We start from the raw sequence: 21,088 nt of genomic DNA, 5'->3' as shown, positions 1-21,088 counted from the left end.
GGTATCAACCGAAGACAGATGTGTGGCCTAAGTCAACAACCCTGCCAGGCAAAGGACAGAACCCACTTTTATTAGATTGTAATCCAAAAGCAAGATACATTCAATAGTAGAAAACAGGAGTTGGAGGAAATATTCAGCAGGTTGACGCTGCCTGACCTGCTAAGTATTTTCAGCACTTTGCTATCTTTTTTCACTAGACTGTGTCATTTGTAGATTTGCTCCCCTCTGTTTTGGTTAGATTTCATTCAAGGATGAGATAAAGAGACAGATGACACCAAATGGATCAATATTTGTCTTTTGCATCTCTCTTCAAACAAAATGTCTGGTTGAGTCTGGGACAAGACACAAACAAACTAACAGTTCCAATGTGTTCTGCAACTATTTCCCATTGAAACAAAGCCACATCTAGTTTAGCTATAAACATTGATTCTTCCTTTCCCTCCATAGATGCTGCCTGGGCCTTCAGAGTTCCTCCAGCAGTTTGTTTTGTTTTGTTTTTTGCTCGGGTTCCCAAGCATCTGCAGTCTCTTGTGTCTCGAGTTGTCAATAATTGTAAATTCCAGTCACATAGGATACAGGATGGATAGTGATGAAGTTGTCAAGATGAATCACTCTTTCCTGGGGCTGATTTGAGGCACAAGGTTGAGGCGAAGTAACAGGAACTTCAAAATATAAAAAAGTGAGAGACTGCAGGTACTGAAAATTTGAATTAACAGAGGAGCTAGAGGAACACAGTGAAAAAGGCAGCATCTTTGGAGAGAAAAGGGCAGTTGATGTTTTGGGTCAAGACCCTTATCAGTATTATATAATAGACTTTCTCTGTACATAAGGCCTCCTCAATGAATGTGCTTAAGATGATGATGCCAGGTTCTCATAGCAAAGAAAAATCTTCATCCCCTGACTTGACAACTCCACTCAGAAAATAAAAGTTTCAGAGAAATGGTTAATTCTGATGGCACATTTGTCAGATACTGTATCTGTCTACTGACAGGGAAAGCTTAGCAAAATGGCCTGTAAATTGCAAGTATTCACAAATACAAAAGGGCAGTAATACCCACTCATCATATAATGGATAAGGTTTCACAAATCACAGCACAAGAAAATCTGCAGATGCTGAAAATCCAAAGCAACACACATAAAATGCTGGAGGGACTCAGCAGGCCGGGCAGCATCAATGGAAATGAGTAAATAGTCAACGTTTCGAGCCTGGACCTGAAGAAGGGACTCGGCCGGAAATGTCGGCCAGGGGTTTACTCTATTCCATAGATGCTGACTGGCCTGCTGAGGTCCTCCAACATTTTCTGTGTGTTACTAAGTTTTCACAAATCCACTGTTTCACAAACTCTATTTGGAGCCGAGGAAAGCCGACTTGTTAGAGATGTAAAAGATAATAAGAAACATGCAGTGGATAGAGTGGACAGCCAGTGTCATTTTCCCAGGGCGGAATGGCTAATGTGAGCAGGCGTAATTTTAAGGTGATTGGAGGAAAGTATAGAGGGGATGTCAGAGATAGGCTTTTTACACATGGAATGCACTGCCAAGGCTGCTGGGGCTAGATATATCAGCTCCATTTAAGAGACTCTTTGAAAGACACACGGATGAAAGAAACATTTAGGGCTATGCGGCAAAGGAGGATTAGGTTGACCTTGGAGTAGATCTGAAGGTCATCACAACATTGTGGGCCAAAGATCCTCTATTGAACTGAACTGTTCTCTGTTCTATGTTCTAGAGTGAACAAGGTTAACTAAACACCCACAAAGGATAGAGTTACTAACTCAACCATGAAAACTGAGATTTAGAATAGTCAATCGGGACAATTCCTCAAACCCAGGTCAGGAATTGGATGTTAATTCCAGGATTGTGTAGTCCAGAGCTACTGGGCCAACTATCTTCAGCACATGGTCCGATGAAGAGTGACCCCCCCCCCCCTCCCCCACCCCACTGCCCCCATTCTCAAGTTATTTTCAGTTGCAAATCCATTGAGTCTGAGTCAAAAGCAGAACAGGAACCCCTGATGCAGTGTGACACCACACTTCACCTGTGTGACTGATGGGAAAAATCATTTCAAACGAAGTTTAATTTTGGTACTTTTTTTTTAGACATGATGTCAACTGTGCGCTGTGTAAACATTAATTAAATTGTAAAAGGGATCAAAGCGGAGGGGAAGTATTACTGGCTGATCAGTATTCAACAGCTGTAAGTGTTTAGGGATGAGCAGAGCCAGCAGATGGTGGTTTATCTATCATAACTCTCACCAGTGAGAACTCACAGCCAATCTATAGAACTGCATCATTCCCTGTGCACAGAGGCAGGAAAACAGAAAAATAATACATTTTGGAGGAAAAAAATTGAAAAGGGGAAAGAGAACAGAAAAAGGAACAAGTCATTATCCTGCAGAAAACAGTATTTTGGGATGCAAAAGAAAAATATACGCTCAGTGGCCACTTTATTACGTACCTCTCGTACCTAATAAAGTGGCCATTAAGTGTATGTTCATGGTCTTCTTCTGCTGTAGCCCGTCCACTTCAAGGTTCAACATGTTGTACATTCAGAAATGCTTTTCTTACTGTCACCTTCCTGTTAGCTTGAACCAGTCTGGCCATTCACATCTGACTTGTCTCATTAGTAAGGCATTTTCACCCACAGAACTGTCACTCATAGATTTTTTTGTTTTGCTTTTGACAGTATTTTCTGTAAACTCTAGACAATTGTGCATGAAAATTCCCGGAGACCAAGTTTCTTGAATACTTAGACCACCCCATCTGGCACCAACAATAATTCCTTGGTCAAAGTCACTTAGATCACATTTCTTCCCCATTCTGATGCTTGGTCTGAACAACAACGGATCCTCTTGACCATGTCACTGCACAAAGGTTTAAAAAGAGCTCGGGACCTTTTGGAACTTTTCAGCAGACTGCAATCATCGTGAGAAGTCATTTGTTGGTGAGGCGGCATGAGATTTAGGAAGAGCCTGAGGCCTTTCAGAACATTTTTTTGGTGGGGGGGTGAATTTTTTAGACACTTGGGAGGGGCAAATAAAAAGAATCAGAGTATAAATAGATCAGCCACTGTGTGAGTGGGCCAGTGTTGAATGGTTAGGCTTGAGTGAACTTAAGCTTGAGAAGTCAGAGGTAGCCGGATGGTAATTCAGGCAGTGGAATCCTCCACCTGTGAGATCTGGGATTTCAGGGTACCTGACGTGATGGCTACATCTGCAGGAAGTGCACCCAACTTCAGCTCCTGACTGACAAAGTCGAGGAACTGGAGCTGGAGCTGGATGTACACAAGGCCATCTGAGGGACTGAAAACCTCATAGATGAGACTTCTAGTGAGCTGGTCACATCCAGAGTGCAGGCTTCAGATGGTACATTGGTGACCACCCCCCCCCCCCCCCAGGAGAAGTAAGAGGGGAGTAAGCAGTCAGTGCAGGTTTCCCCTGCTGCTATTCCCCTCAGCAACAATTATACCCCTTTGGACACTGCTGGGGGGAATGACCGATCAGGGCACAACAGCAGCAGCAGCCAGACCTTCACTCAGCAGGGAAGGCTGAAGTCAGGCAGAATGTTGATGATAGGCGATTCAGTAGTTAGGGGGACGGACAACAGAATCTGTAGCCATAAAACAAAAGCCAGGGTTGCCTCCCAGATTCGAAAGTCCAGGATATCTCAGAGCAGCTGCAGAAGTTTCTCAAGAGGGAGAGTGAGCAGCCAGAGGATGTGGCACACGAATGACGTAGAAAGGGGGAAGAGGTCCTGCATGGAGAGTATCGGGAGTTAAAGATGAATCCTCCGAAAAGCAGGACCTCCAAGGTAGAAATCTCTGGATGATTCCCAGTAATACCTGCCAATATGGGCAGGAATAAAATGATAGTATAGATGAATGAGTAACTGAGGAAATGGTGCAGGGGGCAGGGTTTCAGATTTCTGGTTCATTGGAATCTCTTCTGGGGAAGGTACTACCTGTACAAAAAGGATAGGTTACACCTGAACCCAAGGGGGGGCGGCAATAACCTTGTGAGCAGGTTTGCAAAGCTGTTTGGGAGGGTTTAAACTCATTTGGCAGGGGGGTGGAAACCACAGCAATGGTGTTGAGGATGGGGCAATTGGTATACAAGTAGATGCATTGTGCAGTGAGACTGTGATGAAGGACAGGCAGATAATAGGGCAAAATTGCAGTCAGTGGGGTGAGCTGAAGTGTAACATGAGGACAAAAGCGAAAAAGGTTGATGAACTTAGAGTGCAGGTGTTACATTTGAATGCACATGGTGTATGGAATAAGGCAGATGATCTTGTAGCACATTTAGAGATTGGCAGGTATGATGTTGTGGGCATCACTGAGTCGTGGCTGAAAGATGATTGTTGTTGGGAGTTTAATATCCAGGGATATCTTCTTCTTCTTCTTCAGTTGTCCATCGGAATCCGATGACGACATCCACTCCTTTAGCGGTGAGATCTTTGATGACTATACAGTCCTATCCTGGACCCACAAGTTCTATTGCAGGTGGGACATGTATATGTGGTAGTGGTGGTAGTGATGGCAACCATGGCTGCATTTCTCCTGGCTCTCTTCTGCTGTCTTCTGGTTGCTCTTTCCAACTCCAGAATACGAACCCCATCCCTACACAGCTGTCGCCAAGTGTTACGGTCAGCAGCAACATCCTCCAGGTCCTCAGGTCTGATCTTGCACTTCCTTAAAGCATTCTTCATCTGATCCTTATAGCGCTTCTTCGGCCCTCCAGCTGAGCGTCGACCGTGATATAGCTGGCCGTATAACACTCTGCGGGGTAGCCGACATGGGGGCATCCTTATCACGTGCCCCAGCCACTGCAACTGACGCTGGGTAATCATGGCCTCAATACTTCTGGTCTTTACAAGTATTTCAGTGTGAGGCACCCGCTCACACAAAGTAATCCCCAGGATGTGCTGAAGGCAGCTTATGTGGAAGCACTCCAAGGACGGCTGTAGGTTACCCAAGCTTCATAGCCATAAAGGAGGGTGGTGACACAGACCGCTTGGTATACGGTGACCTTTGTGGAGGGACAAAGGCTCCTGTTCTGAAAGACTCTACGCCAAAGTCTCCCAAAGGCAGCTGATGCCTGTTTAATGTGGCTCTGGATGTCATTGTCAATGCTGCTATCCTCAGAGAGAATGCTCCCCAGATATTTGAAAGATGGCACTGCTGACAGCTTTTCATCACCAACAGTGAAGGCAGGTAGGGTGGGTGGGACACTGGTACTCCAATGGCAAACCACTTCTGTCTTGGTGGTATTGACGGTCAGCCCCATCCTGCTGTACGCTCTCACCACCACAGCAAGGACTGTCTGAAGATCCTCCGGAGTATGGGCCACAAGAGCACAGTCATCTGCATACTGCAGCTCCAGGACCCGCTCTCTATGGAGTTTGGTGGTTGCGTGGAGCCTCCTGATGTTAAAGAGGTTGCCATCTAATCTGACATCCGCTGCCACACCGCTGCTGTCCTCAATCTCGTTGTGGAGAAGCTTGGTAACACACAGGAGGAAGATGTTAAAGAGCACTGACTGGTGCTAGCACACACCCCTGCCTCACCCGTGCGTACAAGGAAGGGCTCAGACTCTTGTCCTCCTATGATCACCCAAGCAGTCATCCCATCGTGGAACTGGCGGAGGATGTTAACAAATTTATTGGGGCAGCCAAACCTGAGGAGGACATCCCATAAGAGCTCTCTTTGCACAGTGTTGAGTGCTTTGGAGAGGTCAACAAAGGCCATAAACAGGTCCTGATGTTGCTCCCGGCACTTTTCCTGAAGCTGCCGGGCTGTGAAGATCATGTGGATCATGCTCCTGTTCTTCCTAAACCCACACTGCAATTCAGGCAGCATTGACTCGGTGATGTTGCTGATGAGCCTCTGAAGCATCACCTTAGCCAGGACCTTTCCAGCAACAGAAAGGAGTGATATGCGCCTACTATGGCTACAGATGGCCTTGTCACCCTTGTTCTTATAAATTACAACGATGTTTGCATTTCTCCATTGCTGTGGGATGTTCTCGTCAGTCCAGGCCTTGGTGATGAACTGGTAGAGGGTGCGCATACACATGTACCCTCCGTTCTTCAGTAACTCAGCAGGGATATTGTCAGTGCCAGGGGACTTACTGTTTTAAGGGAATGGACAGCTGATAGAACCTCCTGGAAGCTTGGTGGTAAACTGAGGTCGTGGATAGGAGGAAGTTCAGGCAGTTTGTCCAGGACGGTGGGGTCTGCATCAGAATCCTGATTAAGCAGAGTGTTAAAATGCTCAGCCCACCTCAGCAGAATGGTATTCTGATTCTTCAGAAGTGTTTGACTATCTACTGTTTTCAGGGGAGTAACGCATCAATTTATTGGGCCGTAGATGGTTTTCACAACATTGTAAAAATTATGCATGTCATTATTATCGGCAAAGGACTAGATTTCATGTGCCTTTTCTGTCCACCACTCATTTTGTGTGGCCTGTATTGCCTTTTGCACTTTCCTCCGAGCTGCCTGCCAATGCTGCCTGATGCTGGTGGATGATGGGTTATCTAAAGTTGCCCGGTGTGCTTTGTGCATGTCCTTAAGCAAGTTGTGGATGGTGTCTGAGTTATCGTCAAACCAGTCTTGGTGGTTTCTGCTCTTATGGCCGATGGATTGGGCTGCTGCCTCATAGAGCGCAGAGCTGATATTATCCAAGGATATACCTTATATTGAAATGACAGATAGGTAGGCAAAGAGGGTGGTGTGGCTCTGTTTGTATAAAAGGAAATCAGCTCCTTAAAATGAGTTGACGTAGGATCGGAAAATGTAGCATCCTTGTGAGTAGAGCTAAGAAACTGCAAAGGTTAAAAGGAATCCTGATGGGAGTTCTATATTATTCCCCAAACAGTAGCTGGGATGTGGGATGTAAATTACAAATGGAGATAGAAAAGGCATGTTAATAAGGGTAATGTTACAATTATCATGGGGTATTTCAGCAGGCAGGTAGATTGGGAAAGTTGAGTTGGTGCTGAATCCCCCATCTTAAATATTGCATCCACCAACCCTGTCAAAGGTTTGATATGGAATAATATAATATAACCTTGAATAATATAGAATTGGGTCAGGAAAAGGGTAATATCATCAAGGATCACTACTTCACATGGTCAGTACAGGGAAGACAGCTCTGACACAGAAACAGATCACTCCAGCAACAATGCAGTTCAGCAAGAATGTGGAAGAGATAACAATGAATCAGATGCAAACATTCCCTGAGTGAGTGATGTGTCTAGTTCGTCTCTCTTAAGAAAAATAGCAGTAAAAATTGCAGTACGAGCTCATGTTATTATTATATACCAATTCTTCTCCAAAGCCACAGTAGAGACAGGGAGCTGATAATAATCAGAGTACTGGCAAAGAATAGAATACTGGAATTGTTGCAACTCCGTCAGAGGCTATTCCATCCACCAAGTCTATTCTAGCTCCTTGTAGACCAATCTGTCAATCCGATTCCCAGCAATGTCCTCATATTACCTTCAGTCAAGTGCCTTTTTGAAAGCATAATAGACTAAAGCTGATCTTCATCTATTGTTAAAGGCATGGGGCAATTCCGTCAGGATCATACTGAATAGCGGCACAGGTTTGAAGGGTCAGGTGACTTACTTCTACTCTCTCTGACCTTCTTATCTTCTTTTGTTGACTGTTACACTATCCTCATGGACAATGAGTTCCGGATCAAACCATTCACTTCATAAGAGGTCTGCCCTCACAATCCCTTGTGACCGCTTTGAATCAGTATCCCCTGGTCCTCAACCTATCCATTAATGACAACATGTCCTCTCTGTTTACCCAGCCTAATCCTAGTATGATCTTGTAAACCTCCAACAAATCTCTTCTCCGTTGATTTTGTTCTTAGCAAAACAATCCTAGCTCTTCCAACAGCATTTCTTCATCCCTGGAACTTATCTTCTGAAGAAGCCTCTAATGGCCTCACGATAACCCAGAATGCCACTCACGAGAAAGCCCGGTCATCATCGTAGGATTGGAAATCTGCTTGCTCACAGCAAGATCCCACAAACAACCATGAGGGAAACAACCTGATAATAGGCAGATCGCACTGACAGCCAGCCAGAAGTTCCATAGTGATCGATATGTGTGTCGGTAGCTTCTGGAATCACACGTGTGGACTCCGCAATGTGGGAATACAGAACATGTTAGATATCAAATGTAGATGCACGTGTCACTTGCCCCTGAGTCCAGGGGCATTCTGAATGAAGGGGCTTCCAGCTTCAAGTGTCCAGCACTGACACCCTTTGAACAGAATTGGCGAATTCCAAGTCATGAGGGTCATTTATTTTCTTTTATTTTGTAGTAATGAAGAAGAATGTTCCTAATTAATTCTCATGAGCTAGATAAATAATTATATTTTAATGTATCATTAATAATTTTATGTACTTAATTATTTACATTGTTGTTCAACTGTTTTTGCACACCATCGATCATCAGAGGCATTTGGAAATGTTAGGAAAGGTCTTTGGTAGTGCAAACAGTCGGAAGGCCATCAGAGTGACCCCCATGGTCTTTGATTTTACCAGTTGAAGCCTAGATACTATCCAGGGATCACTCTGCCTCACAGAACAGGGAAAGCAGTGAGACCCACAGTAGACCCCATGGAGCCACAGAATGTCCACTGTGCATGGGGACAAGTCTAAACCATAGATTAGGACTTTTAAATATCAGTGGAGGAATTGTTATTCGCTATTGAACTCCCCTGTCTTTCTTTCAAATGCCTCCTGCGAATTTCTCCTATAGTGCTACACCTTAAGAGTAAGCCCAGGCTTATTGCTCAGATCCCTGGAAAAACCTATCGAAATATCTTGCAATGTAAGCAAAGGCAAGGAGAATTGTGTCAGGGGTTGGTCTGATTGTTGGTTAATGGTTCCCACTCAAGGGGAATAAGATCATCATTTTGACAGTTGGTTCTTCCCTGGAAAAGCACGGCCTTTGGTACATAAACTACACAAGTGTCAAATAGGTCTTACTGCTTGGCAAGGAATAATTTTGGATTACAGAGACAGCGCTATCTTATTTCACAAAGAAACCGTATCAATCTCCCATGACCCCACAGCTGCATTCAGAGATAATGCTTATGAGAGCAAATGGATGGCCAGAGAAAATGGGAAATAGGAAAGAGCAAAAAAAATAGAGAGTAAAGAATATTACCATCCCTTGTGATTTTATATACCTGAATTACTTCTCTCTTTAGCTTTCTCCTATTCAAAGAAGACATAATAAATCTCTGAAGCAACATGCACAAAATGCTAGAGGAACTTAGCAGATCAGAAGACCTGATGAAGGGTCTTGGCCTGAAACGTCAGCTCTTTATTCTTCTCCATAGATGCCGCCTGACCTGGTGAGATTCTCCAGCATTTTGTGTCTGTACCCCTTTCAGAGTAATTTCATCCTTCCTGTAATGTGGTAACCAGAACTGTAGCCGTGATCTAATTAATGTTTTAAATAGCTCCTGCTTTTCTTTCTTGCTGTTTTAATCTGCCCAGTTAAGGAAAATATCACAAATGCATTCTTAACCAACTGACCCGCTTGTCTGTGGGGTCTAAGGAAATGCTTTCCAATGTCTCTTGGTTCCTCTGCATGTATAAATATCCTATTGCATATTGTGAACTGCCTGCTTTTTACCTTTATTACAAATTATATGGAGTAGCACTAAAATCTCATTGTCTTGAGTAATGTCAAAGTTCGATTCTATTCTAAGTGCTTCCTCACAATTCTCAGGGCAAAATTCCATTGCCACTCATGTGCCCATCTAACCATTCATTGACGTTTGGGTCGAGTTGTTCTCCAATCTTGACAATCAATTAATTGTCACCATATGAGGAAACATCTTCAGTACACTGTTCATTAATAGTGTGTCCTCCGAATGCTTGGCCTTTATATACTTAACAACCAGCTGATTGGTCATCGTTACAGAAACTCAGTTGTGACGTAGGGTCTTGTTGCTGATCGGCTGTGTGGTGAATTCTGTATGATGTTTGGAATGTTGGCCACATTACGTATAAATAGGATTGAGGTCTACATGTGTGTTTGCAGAATTGCTTTCAGAAATCCGTGCTTCTAGGAATTCTCTTGCCTGCCGCGTGTTTGCTTGCACCATGTTTTTCACGGATGCCCAGCTGAATTTGTGCCCCTCTCAGTCTTCATGGGTAGAGACTAGAGAGACATTTCCAATGGATTGTCAAGATCAGAGAACAACTGAATCCATCCATGTAAGCTACACATTTTCCGAGTTATTTCCAGTCCACTGATTCCTCTCTATAACCATCAACCCCAGAGCAATTTTTTATATCATCAGCGTGTTTAAAAATACATTTGTTAAAATCATTGAAATATACATAAAAATCAAGAGTGTTCAGCCTTGGGAGTGCATTACTGCCTTTGTGCTATTTAGCAAAAAACACCCATTTTACTAAGATCCCAAGATTTTAACTCAGAGAATGCTGGGCGCGTGGAGTGCCCTGCCAGAGGTGGTGGTAGAAAGAGGTACATTAGGGATATTTAAGTGATTCTTAGATAGATACACAGAAGAAATAAACGAAGGGCTATGTGAGAAGGAAGCGGTAGATTGAACTTGGAGTAGGTTAAGCAGTTAGCGCAAGATCGGGGGCCGAAGGGCCTGTACTGGGCTGTACTTTTCTACATTCTATGTTTAACATGCTGTTAGGAAGGTAAATGGTATACTGAGTTGACTGCAAGACCTTATGAATACGAGAGTAAAGACATCTAATAGAGTGGTGATGAGACTGTACTTGCATTATTGCATACAGATTTGGTCTTACTACCAAAGAAGACTTAGGATAAATGATAGATTTGGCCTGTGAGGAGAAATTAAGTAGGTTGAGCCTATACTCTCTAGAGTTTAGAAGAATGAGAGATAATTTTCTTGAAGTGCACAAAATACTTATGGCAAATGAATGGCCAATTTTTCTGGAATTCTTTACCCAAGACTAATGAAGGCTTAGTCACTGAGTGCATTCAGGATAGATGATGACAATCTTGTACTTAGTAAAGGAATGAATGGATAAGGGGTTAGCCACAATGTGAAAAGTAAGCTCTGATCGTACTTAATGGCAGAACAGTCACAAGGGACCAAACGGCCTTTTCCTGCTTCTGTGTATAGTTTTATATCTTCTGATCAGAACCTTGTGGACTGCACCTTAGTTTTACAGGCAAAGACGGAGTACCCTAAAACAAAGTGGCTATCTGTTTCTGTGCCCATCGCTTGCATCCTACAAGGACACCGCAATATAATTCAGAGAAAATTCAACACCAAAAGCAATTTTTTTTTAAAAGTTGTCACCAAAAGGAATTTCAGAAATTGTAAAAGTAATTGGTGGATTACAGTGGGGAGGGATGGCAGAGGAATGAAAATAGAAGATAGAACATAGAACAATGCAGTGCAGGAACAGGTCCTTCTACCCACAAGGTTGTGCTAAACCAACTAATAATCAACTAATCCCTTTTGCTTACACAATGCCCATATTCTTCCATTTTCCTCATATTCTTGTACCTACCTAACTGTCTCTGAAAAGTCCCTAATGTATCTGCCTCTACGAGCGCTCCAGGCAGTGCATTTCAGGCACCAACGAGAGTAATTTCTTTTGTCAGATGCAAATGAAGCATGTGCATACAGACGCAAAGCTTACAGGACACCCACAGGGCGTCTCCGCACTGAATTTGATTTTAAATGGCAAATTGTTGCTAATTGGGGGGGGGTCAGAACCCAGTCAACAAGCACCCTGGATCCTGAGCTGGATAAATGCCATCACTCCTGCCGACACTAAATCAAGGAACATCAGAGACTATAAATGAAACCACAGCAGTTGTCACAATTCCAGGTCCAACTTGGTATTCCAGCAAAAAAGCTGTGAGAATTTTATCACATCTAAGCAAATCTTAAGGACTAGACAGTAATAAAAATAGTGATCAGAGTTGTACATCACATCCCCATGAGGTGTAGAATCACACTGAAGGACTTTGGACGGTGCATTTTATTTAAGGAATGTTTATTTTATTTCAGCACAAAACAGGCCCTTCCGGCCCACTGAGCCACATTGCCCAGCAGTCCCTTGATTTAACCCTAGCCTAATCACAGGGCAATTTACAATGACCAATTAACCTACTAAGTGGTGCGTCTTTAGGCTGTGGGGGAAACTCGGAGGAATCCCACCACTCAGGAGAAGAACATTTATACAGAAGATGCCAGAATTGAACTCCAAACTCCAGTGCCCCGAGCTGTAATGGTGCAATGCTGACTTCTACACTACTCCTTACATACATGTAGGTTGACATATAGATATGAAGGACATGGGACTGTCTTTCAAATTGAAGATTAGTCAAATAATTCCTGTGTTTTATATGTAGAATGACTAATATTGACCAGTGAGCTATAGGATAGCATCCAATCATTCATCGGTTATAAGGTCCATAAGATCAATAACATAGAAGAAGAATTGGGCTATTTGGCCCATCAAGTCTGTTCTGTCATTCCAGCATGTTTGATTTATTACCTCTCTCAACCCTATTCTCATGCCTTTTGCCCATAACTTTTGACATCCTTACTAATCAAGAACTTACCAACTTTGGCTTTAAATATGCCCAATGACTCTGCCTCCATAGTCAGCTGAGGCAATGAATTTCACCCAATTCAACACCCTCTGACTAAAGAACTTCCTTCTTATCTCTGTCCTTGTATTCTGAGGCTATGCCATCAGGTCCTAGATTCCCCCACTATAGGAAACAGCCTTTCCATGTCCACTCTATCTAGGCCTTTCAATATTCGATGGGTTTCAAAGAGATTCCCCACCACACACCCCCCCCCACCACCACCATTCTTCTAAACTCCAACAAGTACAGACTCAGAGCCATCAAATGTTCCTCATATGCTAACCATTTATTCCTGGGATCATTCTTGTGAATTCCCTCTGGATCCTCTCCAACGCCAGCACATCCTCTACCAAAACTGCTCGCCATATTCCTAGTGCAGTCTGACCAGCAACTTACAAAGCCTCAGCATTACAACTCTGCTTTTATATTCTAGTCCGCTTGAAATGAAAGCTAACATTGCATCTGACTACCTGACTGCTGACTCAACCTGCAAGTTAGTCTTTAGGGCAAACTGCACTAGGACTCCGAAGTCTCCTTGCACCTCGGGTTTCTGAATTTGTTCCCAGTTTAGAAAACTGCCCATGCCTTTAATCTTTCTACAAAGTGCATGACCATATACTTCCTTCACTGAATCCCATCTGTCACTGCTTTGCCCATTCTCCTAATCTGTGCACGTCCTTCTGCAAATTCCCTGCGTCCTCAACACCACCTGCCCCTCCCACTGCCTTAGTATCATCATCACAACGTTGTGGCCCAAAGGGCCTGTACTGTTCTATGTTCTTTGTATACTGTTCTATATTACATGGATTTGTTTGTAAATTGATGAGTATTTTGTTTCATTCTTGGTTCAGTAGGAAAAAATAGTTTTGGTGTTATTGTTGATTGGCAAAATTGGGTATTTTTAGTGACTAATAAAAATCTTCAGGCAAATTAATCTGCTTTTGAGCTCACAGGAGTCCACAGGACTGGATAGGTCTACAGATGACCTCTCCAGTCCTGTGGGCAGGCAAGACCTTATAAGGAAGGAGGGAAAGATCCTAAGGAAATATCACCTCAAAGTTTAATGAATTTTGATTTTTTTATCATTCTTTGGGTGTGGATGTTATTATTAAAGCAAAACTTTAATTCCCATACTAACATATCTTATCAATGGTGTGTTGGGTCCTCCTTGAACTAGTGTAGTGTATGTGATGAAAGTATTCTCACTGCACTGCTGAGTGGGGATCCAGGATTCTGACTGGGTGACAATGAGCAACATTAAAAAAGTCTGAATGTGTGATTTTAAAGGGAATTTGGAGTTGCTGTTATTCCCAACCATGTGATGACCTTGTCCTTCTGAATCTCAGAGGTTGTGAGCTTGGGAGATGCTTGGGGAGCAATTCGTATCTTGGAAGCAGTGCACATTCCAGCCAAAGTGCTCTGGTGGTGGGTGGAGGTGAAGAGGCTGTAGATCAAATGTGCTGCTTTGTGCTGGTTAGTGTCGCCCTTCACAGAAGGTCAGCAGCTAGCGCAATGCTTTATGGCACCACTGTAAATTGTCACTTTTGCCTGTAAGGAGTTCATATGTTCGTATGACCACGTGTGTGTCCTCCAGGTGCTCTGGATTCCTCCTACATTCCGAGGACATATGAGTTAGGGTTAGTAAGTTGTGGCCATGCTAATTTGTCACTGGAAGCATTGTATAAATTTGAGTTCATAAATTTGAGTTGACACAAATGATACATTTTACTGTATCTTTTGATGTACATGTGACAAATAAAGGTCATCTTTAAAAAAGATTTTTATCTCTTCTTGACTGTGGCAATAGCTGACCTCGCTAGCCAAGTAGAGTGTATTCCACTATAGTCAAGATGCATGGTGTTGAAGAGTTAGGAGCTATGGTTTAACCATCTTTAAAAGACAAATAGAATATACACTCAGTGACCAATTTATTCGGTACCTCCTCTGCCTGATCAAGCATCCGCTGAGTAAATGTTGGATATTTTCTGCTGCTGTAGCCCATCCATTTCAAGGTTCGACGTGTTTGCATTCAAAGATGCTCTTCTGCTCAGCACTGTTGTAACGAGTGGTTATTTGAGTTACTGTTGCCTTCCTGTCAGCTTGAACCAGTCTGGCCATCCTCCTCTGACCTCTCTCATTAACAAGGTATTTTCAACACTCACTGGATTTTTTTTTTGGTTTTCACACAATTCTCTATGAACTCTAGACTGTTGTGCTTGAAAATCTCTAGTGATCGGCAGTTTCTGTGATACGTAAAGCATGGCCTAATAAGCATTGCATGGCCAAAATCATCTCCATCATCTTTCTTCCCCATTCTGAGGTTTGATCTGAACAAAAATTGAAGCTCTTGACTACATCTACATGCTTTTATGCACTGAGTTGCTGCCACAATTGGCTGACTAGATATTTGCATTAAGAAGCAGGAGTACAGATGTACTTAACAAAATGGCCACTGGGTATATTTCTAGATTGGAAAAAAAAAGTGAAATATTGAATTCTTCTATTAAAATGACCTTTTAATTGCTCCTGTAGCTATGGCGATATGGTACCGAAGACAATAGCTGGGAAGATCTTTGGCTCCATCTGCTCCTTGAGTGGTGTCCTGGTGATCGCCCTGCCTGTCCCAGTAATCGTTTCCAACTTCAGCAGAATCTACCATCAGAACCAGCGGGCAGACAAGCGGAGAGCACAAAAGGTAAACACCGTCAATCAGCCTGTTCCCATGGCAATTCACACCTTTCCCTCGCGGCGGGACTAAAAGAATTGAATGGCTAAATTAGAAGTCATGACAGATAAATTTGTCATCCCTCTCCAGACACAAGCTCTAAGATTTGAAATTTAACTCCAATCCTGCTGGCAAGTGTTTTTTTTTTAAGATTCCCCACTTTAGCTCCAATCGAGAGCAGGCACTGAACATTAAGAGAAACCATCAGCCTCTCAGCTGCTCTATAATTCAGTCTGAGTTCAGATTGAGTCTGGGGTGATTCGGTGGAGGTCACAGTATGCCAGATGTACTTGTGGGGAGACGAGAACAAAGGCCCAGGAGTGTAAGATTAATACTGGTAAATTTAGTTAGGAATATCAGCAAGATGCCTGTACACAGAATGTAGTTAGAATATGAGGCTCTCTCATGACAAGAGTTAATTAAAACAATTACTTAGAAGAATAAGGGGATATCTCATTGAAACATACAACACACCCATTAGGCTTGACAAGCTGGATGTAGGGAGGAGATACAGGGAACTTTCTGGCTGAGGAGTCTGGAACTTGGGAACACACTCAGAATAAGGAGTAGGCTATCAAGAATTTCACTCGCCTCAGCCCTGAACCGATTCCACAACTTATGGACTCACTTTCAAGGACTCTACAACTTATTTTCTCAGGATTACGTTTTTACTAATTTATCCATTTTTTTGTATTTGCCATTAGTCTTTTGCACATTGCTTGTTTGTCAATCGGTGTGTGTAGTTTTTTTCATTGATTCTATTGTATTTCTTTGTTCTACTGTGAATGCCTGTGAGAAAATGAATCTCGGGTAGTATACGACAGCATATGCTTACTTTGATAATAAGTTTATTTTGAACTTTGAGATAAGGAGGAATTTCTTAATTCAAGACAGCTCAAAGCAAGCTTAGCCACTGCATTCAAACAAAGCAGAGATCCATAGATGTCTGATTATTAATAGAGTTGAGGGATTAAGGACAGGAAGATGGCGCTGAGGTAGAAAGTCAGCCACGATCTTGAGGAAAGCCAGAGCAGGAGTAGAGAAACAGATGACCGAGTCCTGCCCCTAACTCTTGTGTTCTTACGTGGTTTCCTTCAGTGAGTGCCTGTCCACCAAACCCCACTGGATCAGACTGTTAAGGCCCAGGACAGGAGAATCTCATTTTGAATCCATGCCAACTCTGCCCCACGTTGAATCTTGAAGAAGTACCGCAACTACTGCGGGCATTGTCTTTCAAATCAAATACTAACTGGAAGCCTCAGCTCTCCTCCCATGTGAAGTGACATTGTTCCGACAAAGAGCAGGGATGTTCTTCCTGACCTTCTAGCCAATATTAATCTCTCAACTCAGATTATCTACAATTTTACTGTTTGTGGGATCTTGCTGCTCTATTTCATTACTGTCAAGGAATCTTCTCTTTATTCAAATTCCAAGGGACTTCTGGACAGTCAGTAATCTGAACTCAGTTACAGTGATTATAGATCCGAAATGATTTATTGTTTCTAGGTTGTCTTAGCTTTATTGTTACTTGTCACATGGACATTGAAGCATGGAAATATACAGTGAAATGAGTCGTTCTGTGTCAATGACCTTCTCAGTCCAAGCACTGTACTGGGGCAGCCTACAAGTGTCGTCACACTTCTGGCACCAACATAGCATGTCCACGACTTACTAATCCTAACCCGAACTACACGTCTTCGGAATACAAGAAGAAACCGAAGCACCCGGAGGAAACCCACGTAGTCACAGGGAGAACATACAAACTCCTTACAGACAGCAGCAGGAATCGAACCCTGATGAGTGATCGCTGGCGCTTTAAAGCAATTGAGCTAGCTGCTTTGCTACCCTACCGTACTGTGTGGTCATAAAAGACTTCATTTAATGTATCTACCAACTAAAATTAGAAGATCCATCTCATTGAAAAGAAAGTTTAAAATATTCTGCAGGCCGGGCAGCATCTGAGGGGGGAAAAGGTTTTCATAACATGCAATGGAATCTAAAGATCTCTTTCCTTGTTGTTGTTTATGGCTTTTGTCTCCACTTATGATCCTCACTGAGCACATATTGATTTAAATCATTTGTTGACTGGCTGTGATGGCCTAATTAAAATCAACAGTTCCATTTCCACTCCCAATCAGAGGAAAATAAAAAGTGGGGTCCTGTGTCCTACTTGGCAACTTTTAACATTCTATGGGCCAGCATAGGAGACAGCAGTTCGTTTCAGCCTCCAACTCCATTGGCCAGTGGACGAGACCATAAGAGTCACAGAAAGAGCAAATGAATCAGAATCAGTATCAGAATCAGGGTTAATATCATCGGCATATGTTGTGAAATTTGTTGTCTTTGCTGCAGAAGTACAATGCAATATATCACAGTAGAAAACTGTGAATTACAGTAAGTATATACAGGCATACTGAATGTTAAATAGTTGAATTAAATAAGCAATGCAAAAATAGAATCATAAAAAATAGTGAGGTAGTGTTCTTGGGTTCAATGTCCATTCAGAAATTGGATGGCAGAAGGGCAGATAACATCAAAATTACTGTGGAGCTGAAGCAAGCATCGAACCACAGGGTCTATCTGTTTTATTCCAAAGGCCCCACGGTGGAACAGGCCTGGCAAACCTGTTCACTATGACGATCGCAATCAGAGTAATTTTCTCTGAAGTATATGCTTCTCATTATGTGTGTAAGCGCTAACGTTTTCATTGCTGATCCATGTGTAGACAGTGGAAATATCACTCTCAGCTTTTTAAGTACTTCAGAAATGCCCTATTGTTCTCTACATAACAGAACTATTTTTCCAATTAATTAGATCCTGCGGTTGAGGATATTTCACTGTTCCTGGCTGATTCATTTTAATAAGTGTGTGCAATCTTGAATGGTATGACCAAGTGCATTGTACTCTGGGTTTAGAGACTGAATAATAGTGATGGACACAGGAGGGCTTTAGTACTGTCCAAAAGTTATTTGCAGCTTCTATTCTTCCAAAGCTTCATATTCACTTTGGGCACCATGGTAGTATAGCATTTAATGGGACGCTATTACAAATTGGGGCATCAGGGATTGGAGTTCAATTCTGGGTCATCTGTATGGAGTCTATACATTGTCCCCATGGCCTTCTCTGAGCCCTCCAGCTCCTCCAACAGTCCAAGGACGTACTGGTTGGCAGGTTAATTGGTCATTGTAAATTGTCCCATGATTAGACTAGGGATTGCTGATGCAACGCAGCTCTAAAGGCCAGAAGGGCCCACTGAACATTGTATCTCTAAATAAATAAATATTCACTGTATTCCCTTCCTCACATCCACACTCAGTACAAAGTAAAACATGCAAAATGCTGGAGGAACTCAGCCGGTCAGGCAGCATCTAAGGAAATGAATAAACTGTCGACGCATCGGGCCAAGACCCTTTTTCAGGACTGGAAAGGAAGGGAGAGAAAGGTGGGTGGGGGGAGAGAAGGATAGCTGGAAGGCGATAGGTGAAGCCAGGTGCGTGGGGAAGGAACAAGGACCAGTGAAGAAGAAATCTGATAAGAGAGGAAAGTGGACCATAGGAGAAAGGGAAGGAGGAGGGACACCAAGGAGAGGTGGTAGGCAGGTGAGATGAAGTAAGAGACCTGGGTGGGGATAGAAGAAGTGGGGAGGGGGAGGGATTTATTTTTACTAGAAGGAGAAATCAATATTCGTGCCATAAAGTTGGAGGCTACCCAGACGGAATATGGGATTCACATTCAGTACAATCCTATTATTCCCCTCCAGCCCTTTTCTCTATGGATCCCAAAAGATTTATCCTACAGTCTCCTTTTATCCACAGTCAACACTTTTAGACACCTTATCTCAACTAGAATTAAGGAGTGTATTGTGTAAACACTGGAAGAAACACATTATTTCCTATTGCAATACAATTTATTTTGAGTTCACATTGAGCTGGAAGCAGACTATTTATCAAACTGATCAATACCAGAGTTTATGCCTCAAACAAGCCTTCTCACAATTCTTGTCTTCAAACCCAATCAGCTTATTCCTCACCTGTTTATCTATTTTTCACTAAGATACGTTAATCCTATTTGCTACATATGTTCCTTGTGGCAGTAAACTCCAATGTGCTAATTGCTCCTGGATAAAAACAATTCTTCTGAATTACCAAATGGATTTATCAGTTTAGGATTATGTTTAGAAGAACGAAGTGTTCCTTGGATATCTCACAATCTCAGAAATGATCCACAGCTACTGAGTGCCAATTTGTGCATTCAACAAGGAGATAGCTGACCACTTGGAGTGCTTTATTAGTGCTGATTCTTAAATAAATATTGGCTAAAATACAATGGAGACCCTAACTTCACTTCATTAAGGACACCACACACACACCCCCCACCCCCCACCAAGGACATGTCCTCTTCTCATTGCTACCATCAGGGAGGAAGTATAGGAGCCCGAAGGCACACACACTCAAGGATTCAGAAATAGCTTCTTCCCATATAACCATATAACAATTACAGCACAGAAACAGGCCACCTCCGCCCTTCAAGTCCGTGCCGAATGCTTACTCTCACCTAGTCCCACTGGCCCACACTCAGCCCATAACCCTCCATTCCTTTCCTGTCCATATACCTATCCAATTTTACTTTAAATGACAATACAGAACCTGCCTCTACCACATCTACTGGAAGCTCGTTCCACACAGCAACCACTCTCTGAGTAAAGAAATTCCCCCTCGTGTTACCCTTAAACTTTTGCTGCCAACTCTCAACTCATGTCCTCTTGTTTGAATCTCCCCTACTCTCAATGGAAAAAGCCTATCCACGTCAACTCTGTCTATCCCCCTCATAATTTTAAATACCTCTATCAAGTCCCCCCCCTCAACCTTCTACGCTCCAAAGAATAAAGACCTAACTTGTTCAACCTTTCCCTGTAACTTAGGTGTTGAAACCCAGGTAACATTCTAGTAGTTCCTCTCTGATATCAGATTTCTGATTGAGCATTGAACCCACGAACACTTCCTCACTACTTTTTTTTTCTCTTTTTACACTATTTATTTAATTTAACCTTATATATACTTCTCACCATGATTTACAGCTTTTTATTATGTATTGCAATATACTGCTGCCACATAGCAACAAATTTCATGACCTATGCCAGTAATATTAAGCCTGATTCTAAAGGTTAAACATACACCTGAGATAGCATGCAAGGTGTAGGTTTAATATCTCATACAGAAAACCCTCTGGCTGTCTATCATTCCCTCCTTACTGCGGCAGGACTATTAGCTTTTGCGCTCAAATCCTGGAGTAGGATTTGATCCCCTGCAGCTGAGTGGAAGCTGAGAACCAAGAGCCTTGCTGTTTGATAGGATATTGTTTGAAGCAAAGGGAAATGAAGAAGCAGAGAAGTTCTATAAATAAGTAGATAAGGGACAGTGTAATGGACAATTATTTTCCAAAAGCAAAGATGAACCTGTGGAATAATATTTCAGTAAATGTGCTAAAAGGTACAAGGGATGATATACCTGAAAGCTAGAAAATAAAGAGGTTAAAGTTCAAAGGCTAATTGAGAAAGATGAGAAAATAGGGATGGATTTTAAAGATAAAGATTAGCTTTATTTGTCACATGTACATCGAAAAATATAGTGAAATGCCTCATTGGCATCACCTATCCACGTCAACTCTATCTATCCCCCTCATAATTTTAAATACCTCTATCAAGTCCCCCCCTCAA

At 42.6% G+C, this 21,088-nt stretch overlaps 1 protein-coding gene across 5 annotated transcripts in view; it reads left to right on the top strand.

Annotated features, from left to right (window-relative positions):
* kcnd3 (potassium voltage-gated channel, Shal-related subfamily, member 3) overlaps positions 1–21,088 on the top strand; it is a 387,211-nt gene that overhangs the window by 321,771 nt on the left and 44,352 nt on the right. For all 5 annotated transcript variants that reach the window (XR_012096497.1, XR_012096498.1, XM_073030589.1 and 2 more), the window contains exon 3: positions 15,180–15,342. Coding sequence is in view for 3 of the 5 variants with exons in the window: in XM_073030589.1 (XP_072886690.1) it covers positions 15,180–15,342 (163 nt within the window). In the remaining 2 variants the exon portion in view is untranslated. The remainder of the gene's footprint in view (positions 1–15,179; positions 15,343–21,088) is intronic.

Source organism: Hemitrygon akajei, chromosome 27, assembly GCF_048418815.1.
Source record: "Hemitrygon akajei chromosome 27, sHemAka1.3, whole genome shotgun sequence".
NCBI classification, from domain to species: domain Eukaryota; kingdom Metazoa; phylum Chordata; class Chondrichthyes; order Myliobatiformes; family Dasyatidae; genus Hemitrygon; species Hemitrygon akajei.
Note: the sequence above shows the minus strand (reverse complement) of the source record. Positions and strands in the feature narration are given on the sequence as shown.